General features: G+C 41.4%; 1 protein-coding gene across 1 annotated transcript; it reads right to left on the bottom strand.

The window, feature by feature from the left end:
- Window positions 1–10,964: 10,964 nt before the first annotated feature.
- On the bottom strand, window positions 10,965–11,375 carry LOC138892700 (uncharacterized). Its single transcript, XM_070176436.1, has one exon. The coding sequence runs from the start codon at window positions 11,373–11,375 to the stop codon at window positions 10,965–10,967; it is 411 nt and encodes a 136-aa protein (XP_070032537.1).
- Window positions 11,376–14,206: the final 2,831 nt, after the last annotated feature.

Genomic DNA, 14,206 nt, shown 5'->3' with positions numbered 1-14,206 from the left:
TGAAAATAGTTTTGCCTTTCAAGTACATCAGACAAAACCCAAATCGTTTACCGAAGTTGCCAAAAATATGAGTAAGTTTGAAAACAGTAATTTTTCCAAAATCCTTTTAAATGATAATAAAAAGTCTCATTTTCTTTCCAGATAACCAGTGTAAAACAAATGCATCACTATGCCCATCTGTCAACATGTGTGAGAAATCATGAATGATGTGATACCGTACAACCTGAGGAAAATACATCTCTATGCCTGTATATCATGTGTGCATGTCAATGCAATGTATCTCAGAGATGAACTCAAGTACTCACACTTTCAAAGTACTCAATCTCGTATTCTCACACATTCCACTTATCATGCTCAATCACTCGGTACTGTATATGGCCAATCTGGCCCAGGGAAGATCCCTCCCGGAATATACATATCAACTGATCATCAGTCACTCAGTACTGAGTAGGGCCAATCCAGCCCATGGAGAAGATCCATCTCCAGGTATATAATACTTCGGACAAGATCCATGTCCAGGGAAGATCCATCCCGCAATAATATCAACCGCGCTCACTCGGGATGTGTGCAGACTCCGGAGGGGTTCTTTCATCCCAAGCGCTATAAACTGCACGGACAACTCACGTGCTGCACAGACAACTCACGTGCTATATAAAGCTAATAAAGCCTGCTGCAGGCGAGCAGCCCCGATCCATATAATAATAATAATAATATATATATATATATATATATATATATATATATATATATATATATATATATATATATATATATATATAAGCCAACATGGCCTACTGCGGCGTGTAGCCCGATCCTAAAAATATCCTCACATTCAAGCCATTGGCCTCCCTCACTCATCAATCTCTCCAGTCTCTCTCTCTCAGGGGCTCACAATTTGATGAAAATTGCCTGAAAATGATGATATGATGTATTAATAAATAACAATAGAGACTGAGATATGATATGCAATGAAATGAATATGACTGAGCATAAATTTTCAATTTAAAACAAATAATTCACAGCAATATGACCTGTGTGGGTCCCAATAATATTAGCACATAGCCTCAATATGATTTTTAATATGATTCTCGGCTAAATTTCTTCAACATATAAAACTGCATAGAAAATGCCAAGATTATTTGACTACAAAATTCCACGGAAACAATTACGTCACAATTTCTATGGTGTACGCCCGCACGCCCGTCACCTAGCATGTGCATCATCTTCAAACAATTCACATAATACGTATATTCAGGGTTCATACCCTCAGCTCCAAGATTAGAAGAGTTACTTACCTCAAATCGTGTAATTCTTTATTCTCTAATGCCTTTGCTATGAGAATTGGTCTCTGAAAGCCTCGTATCTAGCCACAATTAGTTCGATTCAGTCAATACAAATTATTGTAATTAGTTCCATAAGGAAATACTAATTTTCCAATAAAAATCCGAAATTAACTCAAAAATTGCCCAGGGGCCCACATCTCGGAACCCGACAAAAGTTACAAAATATGAACACACATCCAACCACGAGTCCAACCATACAGATTTCACCAAATTCCGATATCAACTCGACCCTCAAATCTTCAAATTAAACCAAGAGGGTTTTCACAATTTTCCAACTTAATTCACCAATTAAATGTTAAAAATAACCATGGATTCGGGTAATTTGACCAATATTGAGTTAAGAACACTTACCCTGTTATTTTCCTTGAATCTCCCAAATATCGCCTCTTCCCGAGCTACAAATCGATAAAAATCCCATTTTCAGAATTTAAACTCTCTGCCCAGTCATCTTTTGTATGCGATCGCGGACCAAGTCCCGCGATCGCGAAGCACACATTTCCTCTGTCAAAAATTGACCCTATGCGATCGCGGATTAGTTCACGCGATCGCGAAGCACAAAAGAAAATGCCCCCAAATTTGGCCTTCGCGGACGCGGTTAAATCCACGCGAACACGGACCACTGATGCACAAACCTACGCGATCGTGGACTCGTCCACGCGATCGCGAAGCACAAACCCGTGACCTCCACTTCTGCTCCATTTTCTCTACGCGAACGCGGCCTTAGCCACACGTTCACAAATCACAAAATCTTAGAGCTACGTGATCGCATAGAATAAAATTCAACAACCCCCAATTAACCTTACGCAATCGTAGATCTTCTCACGAGATCACATAGAAGGAAACCAGATACAGATATCAGAAAATTTCCAGCAACACTCCAAGTCTAAAAATTAATCCGTTAACTATTCGAAACTCACCCGAGGCCCCCGGGACCTCAACCAAATACACCAACAAGTCTTAAAATATCATACGAACATAGTCAAAGCCTCAAATCACATCAAATAACATCAAAAACACAATTTGCACCCAGATTCAAGTCTAATGAACTTTGAAATTTCTAAATCGTACATCTTGTGCCGAAGCACATCAAATCAATCCGGAATGACTTCAAATTTTGCACACAAGTCATAAATAACATAAAAAAGCTATTCCAATTTCCAGAATTGGTTTTTGACCCCAATATCAAAAAGTCACCCCCGGTCAAACTTTCCAAAAATTCAACTTTCGCCATTTCAAGCCTAATTCCACTACAGACCTCCAAATAATTTTTCGGACACGCTCCTAAGTCCAAAATTACCATACGGAGCTACTGAAATTATCATAATTTGAATCCGAAATCGTTTACACATAGATCAATATCCGGTCGACTTTTCTAGCTTAAGCTTTCCATTTAAGAGACTAAGTATCTCATTTCACTCTAAATTCTCTCCGGACCCGAACTAACTAAGCCGATAAGTCACACAATAACTATAAAGTACAAACGAAGCAGTAAATGGTGGAATAAGGCTGTAATGCTCAAAACGACCGGCCGGGTCTTTACACATACTGTTAGAAATAGATGGTAGGGTCATCGTAAATATAACTGCAATATTGTAGATAATTCTTTTTCAGACTAAGGAAGTACGAATCAATTGCATTTGTTATGTCAGGACCTATTTTTTCTTTGTTGATGATTCTCAATCAGTGGGTAGTCCTAAATTGAGTTGGAGTGCCATAAAAAACATAAAAGTAAAATATAGAATCTTTAGGTATGGATTTTAAGTTAGAGGGAAACCCATGTGAATCAGTGCCTATGATAGATTCTAAAATTGTTATAGTGGGCGATGGAAATATGAACAATAAGGAAAAAGCAAAAATCATCAATGATTCTCCACTAGAGGGGACTCCCCGTGAATCAGTTTCTAAAATAAATTTTAAACCAACTGTAGCAGGTGATGCAAATGTGAAAGGCAATTAAAAAACAAAGATCATCAATGATTTTTCATTAAAAGGATCTCCTCGTGAATCACTGCCTAAAATAGGTTCTGAACTAGTTCTAGCGGATGACGATGAAGATTGTAGTGATGGTTCTTTGGAGAAGAAGAAGAAGAGAAAAATTGGTGCTGGTATTGGTGTTGTATCCTCAAGCATGTAATTATGAAAATTAGTTTGTGCTATTTCAATATTTTGGTATAATTTTGATGCTTTCTCTATGCGTATACATCAGTAGTATACTCATATATTATTGCGAAAATAATCAAGTGAAACTGCAAATCCTGTTGATATACTTATATATAATATTGGTATCATATGGCAATGAAGAACCTTTTTTGTTGTTTAACTGTATTTAATTGGATTCTATTTTCAAATATTTTAGTATATGAATATGTTTAATTTTTATGCATTTATGTTATAAAACAATAGTGTAGTCATATATAGTTGCATGAATGATTTAGCACAAATATATATCATCTTGGTATACTTATATATCATATTTGTAATGATCCGGTTGGCCGGTTTGCTTATTTGAGCCCTATTTTCCTATTTGATGCTTCCAGTATATGTGCTTGTTATTTTGTGACTTTTCGGGGTAGTTGGTTTGGTTACGGAAAGGGTTGAGATGGATTCGAGACACTTAGTCTTATTTTGGAAGCTTAAGTTGTAAGAGTTCATCAAGGTTTGAATTTTGTGTAAACAGCCTCAGATTGGTGATTTGAGGGTTCCAATAGGTTTGTGTAGTATTTTTGGACTTGTGTGTATATCTGAATTTAGATTTGGAAGTTCCTAGGATGTTTTGGCGCTAGTTGTTGAAAGTTGGCAACCTAGAGGTTTAGAGAGTTCTTAAGTTGGATCGGGGGTTGACTTTGATGATATCGAATTTAAATTTTGGTTTCAAAAGTTGTAATAGGTTTCGCTTATCATTTGGGATTTGTATACAAAGCTTGGATATAATCTGGATTAAGTAGGCTTGAATCTGACGTTTGTTTTGAAGTTTGCTTAACATGTGTTCAGATCATCGATTCTTGATTTTTGATGTTAGTCGTGGTATTTTGAGCATTCAGACAAGTTCAGATAAGGTATTGGAACTTGTTGGTGTGATTGGATGGGGACCAGAGAGCTCTAGTGTGTTTCAGATGGGTTCTAAATCATTTTGGTGAAGGTTAGCAGTTCTGGTGCTAGTGTGTCGCACCTCCGATACTTTTGCGTAGGTGCAAGGCTGCAGAAGCGAGGTTTAGGTTGCACCTGTGACTTTGCAGAAGCGGTGTTTGTTGTGCATACGCAAGGTTTGGATGCCTCAAGAGGGAGCACAGAAGCATATTTTGTTTTCGTGCCAGCGGAGCCACAAAAGAGACATTTTCTCCGCAGATGCAATGAGTGGATTTATAAGTGAAGCTCGAAGATGCAAGAGCTGGGTCGCGGAAGCAAAATTGCAGAAGCGACATTTTGTCCACAGAAGCGGAATCCCTGACAGTTTCATATATTTCGAAGGGTTAGTTTATTTTTTATTATTTTGAGTTTTGGAGCTCGTTAATAGACGATTGTTTAGGAGATTTTCATCACTACTTTGAGGTTAATAATTTTCTACTTGGATTTGACTTTATATATTAATTCACCATTGAATTTTACACCTAAAACATGAATTTCTAAAGAAAAATTTGGGGGTTTTGTCTATAACTTAAGAGGGCGTAATTTGGGAATTTGAAAGTCGATTTGGACTCGGTTTTAGAATCTAATCACATATTTGGACTTGTGGAGTTATGGGTATTTGGGGTATACCCCTTGACTCGAGTTTTGACTGTGTGGGACGGGGTTGACTTTTATTGATTTTTGGTGATTCGTGTAAAGATCGAATCTTTATTGTTTGGGATTTTTTTCCTATGGTTTTATTTGATATTATTGAGTTATGTTTTACTAGATTTGGGTCATTTGGAGTTGAATTTCGACGGTTAGGTAATTTTTGCTTGATTTAAGGTTGCCGGGTGGAGATAAACCTCTTGTCTATCCTTCTAAGAGGAAATTTTTCCCATGGGTATCATTATTTCTACTTGATTCATGATTTAGGAGCCACGTATATTATCACGACCCAAAACGTAACCTGTCGTGATGACACCTTTCATGATACTAGGCAAGCTAACCACTCAGACATTTCCAACACTTCCAAATTTGAGATATACTAAAATAGTTTTAAATAAATCAAAATCGCATGAAATGGGATAGAATGTTATAACTCAATACATTCGTTTTCCCAAACCAAGGTGTCACTAAGTACATGAGCATCTATATAACGACATAGTCTGGTACAGTGTCTAGAAAGTAGAACTGAATAAATAAACTGAAAGATAGGAGAGGAGAGTCAAGGCTTGCGGACGCCAAAGCAGCTACCTCAATAATCTTCGAATGTCTGAACTCTGTGAATCAGCAACCGCCGTGACCGGAAACACCTGGATCTGCACACGAGGTGCAGGGTATAGCGTGAGTAAAACCAACTCAATAAGTAATAAATCTAACCTGTGGACTGAAAGTAGTGACGAGTCGAAGTGTTACATCCCACACACAACATTAATAATACAGAAAAATATGATAGTGATATATCAGAAATTCATAATCTACAAGTAACAGTATAAGAATTTAGACATGCTTTCAGGTTTTGCAATAAAACTCAACACAGAACATGGCAGATCCAGCCCAAATGTAAATAAAACCAAGGCAGATCCAGCCCAAATGCAAATAAATCGCTAGCAACGGCGCCCACTGTGGATGTGTAGACTCTGGAGGAGCCGATCTAGCCCAAGCGCTATAATAAGCCAAATCCTAGCATGAATCAAATAAGCCTGCTATGGCGTGCAGTCCGATCCCATGAATATCACTCACAATAGATCCTCAGCCTCACTTAATCATTAATCTCTCCAGTCTCTCGGGCTCACAAGAAATATGATAATCAGCCCAAACAATGATGATATGATGTATCAATAAAGGACAATGAAGACTAAGATATGATATGCAAATAATAGCTATGAGTGAGTATAAAATGGCAAGTTAAGCAAATAGTTCAACATGTAACACGACCTCTGTGGGTCCCTACAGTACCAACACGTAACCTAAGCAGGATTTCTAACATGACTGGTAGCTCAATTTCTCTAACACATTGTGAAAATACGGGTAACAACAAGATTATTCAACTATACAGCTCCATGGAATTGACCAAGTCACAATTCTTATGGTTCACGCCCACACGCTCGTCACCTAGCATGTGCGACACCTCAACACTAATCACATAACACGTAATTCGGGGTTTCATACCCTCAGAACCAAGTTTAGAAGTGTTACTTACCTCAAACTGTGCAAAACTCTACTCCAACAAGCCCTTGCCACGCGAAACGGCCTCTTAATGCCTCGAATCTAGCCACAAACAATTAGATATGATCAACTCAAACTATAGGAATCAATTCCATATGAAAATGTTAAATTCTTAATCAAAAGTCAAAAAGTCAACCCATGGGCCCACATCTCGGAATCCGATAAAAGTCACAAAATCCGAATAGCCATTCAACCACGAGTTCACCCATACCAAAATTACTCAAATACGATACCAAAATTTTGATCAAATCCCCAAACTTTGACCTAAGGAGTCTCTTCCATTTCCCCCCAAATTTTCAACACATATCACTAATTAAATGATGAAATCAAAGATAAAAACATGAAATTTAACCAAAACTAAGTAAGAATTACTTACCCAATCACTCCCTTGAAAATCTCTCCAAGAATCAGCCCCAACCGAGCTCCCAAAATCAAATTTGTGAAATAGGATCAAACCCTCATTTTTGAAATATTTAAGTTCTGCCCAGATGCCCTTTATCTCGATCGCGGAAAATGCTTCGCGATCGCGGAAAATTCTTCACGTTCGTGAAGCACAACTATGCTGCCCCATGAATTAGCCTTACACGAATGCAGAAACCTCCATGTGAACGCGATGCACTGGACCTCAGACTTACGCGAACACACAACCACCCACACGTTCGCATAGAGGAACGCGCGTGACCCAGTTCCTGCCTCCTTTCCTCTTCGCGAACACTACTACGCCCACGCGTTCGCGATGTTATGCCTGGACAAACTACACGATCGAATACTCAAGCTCGCAAACGCATAGAGTAAAATCCCCAGGTGCCCCAAACAAGCCTTCGCGATCGCGCACCTACCCAATCCTCTGAAGCACCTCAAACGGCCCAATATACCGAGGGCTTAACTTGCCCTTCCTTCCGAACCTCATAACACCCTTCATGGGTGAAACCTTGAGCAGTACCTTCTCCCCAATGTGTAGGCAACATCACTAACTTTCTGATCAGCGTAACTCTTCTGTCTAGACTGCGCCGTGCGAAGCCAATCCTGCATCAATTTAACTTGTCCAAAGCATCCTGAACCAAGTCAGTACCCAAAAGCCTAGCCTTAACCGGTTCAAACCATCCCATCAGAGACCGACACCATCTCCTATACAAAACCTCAAACGGAGCCATCTGAATGCTCGATTGGTAGCTATTGTTGTAGGCAAACTCTACGAGCGGCAGAAACTGATCCCAAGAACCCCTGAAATCTATGACACAAGCACGTAGCATATCCTCCAATATCTGAATAGTGCGCTCGGACTGCCAGTCCATCTGAGGGTAAAATGTTATACTCAACTCAACCTGTGTGCCCAACTCTCATTGCACGACTCTCCAAAACTGCGATGTAAATTGTGAGCCCCGATCTGAATTGATGGACACCGACATACCGTGAAGACAAATAATCTCGCGGATGTAGATCTCAGCCAACCACTCCGAAGAATAAGTAGTCCCAACTGGAATGAAATGCGCAGACTTGGTCAACCGATCCACAATCACCCAAATAGCATCAAGCTTCCCCGAAGCCCGTGGGAGTCCAACTACGAAATCCATGGTGATACACTCCCATTTCCACTCCAGAGTCTCAAGCCTCTGAAGTAATCCATTCGGTCTCTGATGTTCATACTTCACCTGATGATAGTTTAGGCACCGAGCTACAAACCTCACTATATCCTTCTTCATCCTCCTCGACCAATAGTGTTGCCTTAAGTCCTTGTACATCTTCACTGCACCCAGATGAATGGAATACCGCAAAATGTGGGCCTCTTCAAGAATCAACTCACATAGCCCATCTACATTAGGCACACAAATCCGACCCTACATCCTCAACACCCCATCATCCCCAATAGTAACATCCTTGGCATCACCGTGCTGAACCGTGTCCTTAAGGACAAGCAAATGAGGATCATCATACTGGCGCTCTCTAATGCGATCATATAAGGAAGACCGAGAAACCACACAAGCTAGAACCCGACTGGGCTCCGAAATATCTAACCTCACGAACTAGTTGGCCAAGGCCTGAACATCAACTGCAAGCGGTCTCTTACCAACAGAAATAAATGCAAGGCTACCCATACTCACCGCCTTTCTACTCAAGGCATCGGCAAACACATTGGCCTTCCCCGAATGATACAGGATAGTAATATATAGTCCTTTAGCAGCTCCAACCATCTCCGTTGCCTCAAATTTAAATCTTTTTGTTTGAACAAGTGTTGGAAACTCCGATGATCTGTAAATACCTCACAAGACACACCATAGAGATAGTGCCTCCAAATCTTCAATGCATGAACGATGGCAGCCAACTCCAAATCATGAACAAGGTAGTTCTTCTCATGAGGCTTCAATTGACACGAAGCATAATAAATTACCCTACCCCCTGCATCAAGACACACCCAATACCAATCCGAGAAGCATTAAAATACATTGTATAAGAGCTTGACGCTGAATGCAAAACTAGAATTAGAGTTGTGGTCAAGGTAGTCTTGAGCTTCTGAAAGCTCTCCTCACACTGATCCGACAACCTGAAAGGAGAACCCTTCTAGGTCAATTTGGTCAAAGGCGATGCAATAGACGAGAAATCCTCAAGGAAACGACGATAATAACCGGTCAAGCCAAGAAGGCTCCGAATCTCTGTAGCTGAGGACGGTCTGGGCCAACTCTGAACTGCCTCTATCTTCTTTGGATTCACCTTAATCCCCTCACTGGACACCACGTGCCCCATGAACGCCACCAAACTAAGACAAAACTCACACTTGGAGAACTTGGCATAAAGCTTCTCCTCCCTTAGCCGTTGTAGTACAATCCTCAAATGTTGGGCATGCTCCTCCTGGCTACGTGAGTACACCAGGATATCATCAATGAATACTGTGACAAACGAGTCGAGATAAGGCTGAAATACACTATTCATCAGATGCATGAATGCGGCTGGGGCATTGGTTAGCCCAAAAGACATCACAAGAAACTCATAGTGACCATAACGGGTCCTGAATATCGTCTTTAGAATATCCGAGTCGTGAATCTTCAAATGGTAATATCCAGAACTCAAATCAATCTTAGAGAACACCCTCGCTCCCTGAAGCTGGTCAAATAGATCATCAATACGCGGCAAATGATAGTTGTTATTGATTGTAACTTTGTTCAACTGCCTATAGTCGATGCACATCCGCATAGTACCATCCTTCTTTAAAAACAGAATCGGTGAACCCCAAGACGACATACTAGGCCTAATAAACCCCTTATAAAGAAGTTCCTGAAGTTGTTATTTCAATTCCTTCAACTCAGCTGGTGCCATTCGATACGGAGGAATAGAAATGGGCTGAGTGCCCGGCACCAATTCAATACTAAAGTCAATATCCCTGTCGGGCGGCATGCTTGTCAGGTCTACAGGAAACACATCCGAAAAGTCTCACACCACCAGAACAGAATCAATAGCAGGAGTATCAGCATCAACATCCCTCACAAAGGCCAAATAAGATAGACACCCCTTCCCAACCATCCGTTGGGCCTTCAAATAAGAAATTATCATGCTGGAAACATAATCTAGAGAACCTCTCTACTCTATCCTTGGCAACCCCGACATTGCCAGTATCACGATCTTAGCGTGACAATCCAGAATAGCATGACATGGAGACAAACAATCCATACCCAAGATCACGTCGAAATCAACCATACTAAGCAACAAGAGATCAACTCTAATCTCCTATCCCCCAATAGTCACTATACATGATCAATATATACGGTCCACGACAATAGTATCACCCACTAGTATAGATACATGGACAGATGAAACTAAGGACCCACGGGGAATATCCAGATAACGAGCAAAATACGATGATACATACGAATAAGTGGAACCATGGTCAAATAATACAGAAGCATCCCTGTGGAATACTAAGACAATACCTGTGATCACTGTGACTGAAGCAACGTCATCTGGCCTAGCAGGGATAGCATAGAATCGAGCTTGATCGTCACCTGATCAGCCTCCCCGTCTTGGGCAACCCCTAGCTACCTGAGCCCCACCCCGAATTGGCTAGGCGGGTGGTGAAGCAACTGGTGCTGAAGTCATGGCCTGACTCCTCTGCTGAATTGGACCTCCCATAAGGCGGGGACAAAAGTTCTCCACATGACCCAACTCTCCATACTCGAAATATCCCCTCTCAAAAAATGGTGGAAAATACTGAGGAGGACCCCGAGAATCGGAATAACTACCAGAGTAACCTGGTATAGATGAACCCTGAACTGAAGGAGCACGAGATGAACTCTAAGCTGGGAGAGCATTGAGAGATGACTGACTCGGTCTAGCACTATACAAACCATGGCGAGATGATGCATCACAATGAACAGGACAAGCCATCATAGCGGGCCTATAAGGACGACCCCTGTTGTGGTAGGACTGTCCCCTAGAAGGAATACCACTGAAACCACCGGAACCACAAGGCTTCTTGGCCTCCCTCTCCTCCCACTCCTGGCTACGAACCATATCTAGCCGCCGAGAAATATCAACAACCTCATCAAACGTAGCACATGATACACTCTCCCAAGTCATAACAAAACAGTATTGATAGTAGAGACCATCAATAAACCTCCTAATACTCTCCCTCTCAGTGGAAACCAACCAAACTGCGTGACGAGCCAACTCTGAAAACCTCATCTCATACTGGGTCACAGACATGCCATCCTGATATAGCTTCTCGAACTACCTATGTAGCTTCTCCCTGTGGGTCTATGGCACAAACCTATCCAAGAAGAGAATGGAGAACTCATGCCATGTAAGTGGTGCTACACCGACTGGCCTATGCCTCTCAGAGCCCTCCCACCATCTAAAGGTAGCTCCAGTAAACTAAAAAGTAGTGAATGAGACCCCACTGGTCTCCAGAATACCCGTCATGTGAAGAATCCCCTTGCACCTATCCAAGAAGTCCTGGGCATCCTCTAACTCAGCCCCACTGAATAATGGAGGCTGGAGCCTCCCAAATCTCTCTAGTCTCCTCTACTCATCATCAGTCATAACGGGACCCACCTGGGCCTGAGCCACTACAACTGGCTGGGTTGGGAGTACCCCCGGGGTCTGAAGTCCCTACATCACGACGGGAGTCTGAGTACCTCCCCCATGCCTGAAAAGTGGCTAGCACGGCTTGAACAAAAATCGACTGAGCAAGGCTAGTACACACAGTCAATATCTGAGCCAAAGCCTCCTGAAGTCCTGGAATCACAAAGGGCACAATTGGTGCCTGAGTTGTCCCCACTGGCTAAACCATATTTGGAGCATGCTCCTAAGCTGGGGCAACTGGTGGATCTGCAGGTGCTACTCTAGCTGCTGTACGAGCTACACCTCTGCCCCTACCACGTCCCGGGCCTCTCGAGGCCCTAGCTTGTGGTATTGGTGGTTGTCTGACGTTTCCGGTAGCATGTGTCCTTAATATTTAAAATAACAGAATTTAGTTCTCTGAATCAACAAATCCACACGACAAGAATACAAAAATGTGAAGTTTTCTAAGGGTTCAACAGCCTCTCGAAGATAAGTACAGACGTCTCTATACCGACCCGCAAGACTCTACTAAACCTTCTCATGACTCGTGAGACCTATGTAAACTAGGCTCTGATACCAACTTGTCACGACCCAAAACTTAATCTGTCGTGATGATGCTTATCATGATACTAGGCAAGCCGACTACTCAGACATTTCCAACACATCCAAATTTGAGATATACTAAAAGAGTTTTAAATAAATCAAAATCTCATAAAACGGGATAGAATGTTATAACTCAATGCATGAGCATCTACATAACGATATAGTCTGGTACACTGTCTAGAATGTAGAACTGAATAAATAAACTGAATAATAGGGGAGGAGATTCAAGGCTTGCGGATACCAAAGCAGCTACCTCGATGATCTCCGAATATCTGAACTATGTGAATCAGTAACCACCGTGACCGGAAACACCTAGATCTGCACACGAGGTGTAGGGTGTAGTGTGAGTACAACCAACTCAATAAGTAACAAATCTAACCTTTGGACTGAAAGTAGTGATGGGTCCGAGTGTTACAGCCCACACACAACATTAACAGTATGGAAAGTTACAGAAAAATATGACAGTGATATATCAGAAATTCATAATCTATAAGTAACGGTACAAGAATTTAGACATGCTTTCAGGTTTTGCAATAAAACTCAACACAGAACAGGGCAGATCCAGCCCAGGGCAGATCCAGCCCAAATGTAAATAAAACCAAGACAGATCCAGCCCAAATGCAAATAAATCGCTAGCAACGGCGCCCACTGTGGATGTGTAGACTCTGGAGGGGCCGATCTAGCCCAAGCGCTATAATAAGCCAAATCCTGGCATGAATCAAATAAGACTACTGCGGCATGCAGCCCGATCCCATGAATATCACTCACAATAGACCCTTAACCTCTCTCAGTCATTAATCTCTCCAGTCTCTCAGGCTCACAAGAAACATTATAATCAGCCCAAACAATGATGATATGATGTATCAATAAAGGACAATAGAGACTGAGATATGATATGTAAATAATAGCTGTGACTGAGTATAAAATGGCAAGTTAAGCAAATAGTTCAACATGTAACACGACCTCTATGGGTCCCAACAGTACCAACACGTAACCTAAGCAGGAATTCTAACATGACTAGCAGCTCAATTGCTCTAACACTTTGTAAAAACACGGGTAACAACAAGATTATTCAACTATACAGCTCCAAGGAATCGACCAAGTCACAATTCTTACAGTGCACGCCCACACGCTCGTTACCTAGCATATGCGACACCTAAACACTAATCACATAACAACTAATTCAGGGTTTCATAGCCTCAAAACTAAGTTTAGAAGTGTTACTTACCTCAAACTGTGCAAAACTCTACTCCAACAAGCCCTTGCCATGCGAAACGGCCTCTGAATGCCTCAAATGTAGCCACAAATAATTTGATACGATCAACTCAAGATATAGGAATCAATTCCATATGAAAATGCTAAGTTCTTATTCAGAAGTCAAAAAGTCAACTCAAAAGTCAACTCTAGGGCCCTCGTATCGGAATCCGATAAAAGTCACAGAATCTGAACACCCATTCAACCACGAGTCCACCAATACCAAAATTACTCAAATCCGATACCAAAATCTCGATCAAATCCCAAATATTCGGCCTAGGGACTCTCCATTTTCCCCCAATGTTTCAACCCAAATCACTAATTAAATTATAAAATCAAAGATATAAATATGGAATTTAACCAAAACTAAGTAAGAATCACTTACCCGAATCACTCCCTTGAAAATCTCTCCAAGAAGTGCCTCCAACTGAGCTCCCAAAATCAAATTTGTGAAATAGGTTCAAACTCTCATTTTTGAAATATTTAAGTTCTGCCCAGATGCCCTTTATCACGATCGCGAAAAATGCTTCGCGATCACGAAGCACAGCTATGCTGCCCCACGAATTAGCCTTGCATGAACGCATTAACCTCCACGCGAACGTGATGCAGTGGCCCCC

Source organism: Nicotiana tomentosiformis, chromosome 5 (genome assembly GCF_000390325.3).
Source record: "Nicotiana tomentosiformis chromosome 5, ASM39032v3, whole genome shotgun sequence".
Taxonomy (NCBI): domain Eukaryota; kingdom Viridiplantae; phylum Streptophyta; class Magnoliopsida; order Solanales; family Solanaceae; genus Nicotiana; species Nicotiana tomentosiformis.
This window is presented reverse-complemented; position numbering and strand designations above follow the sequence as displayed.

Bases quoted from the DNA above. Each gene is read 5' to 3' on its own strand.
- LOC138892700 (XM_070176436.1), bottom strand. From the start codon at position 11,375: ATGTCTGTGACCCAGTATGAGATGAGGTTTTCAGAGTTGGCTCGTCAC.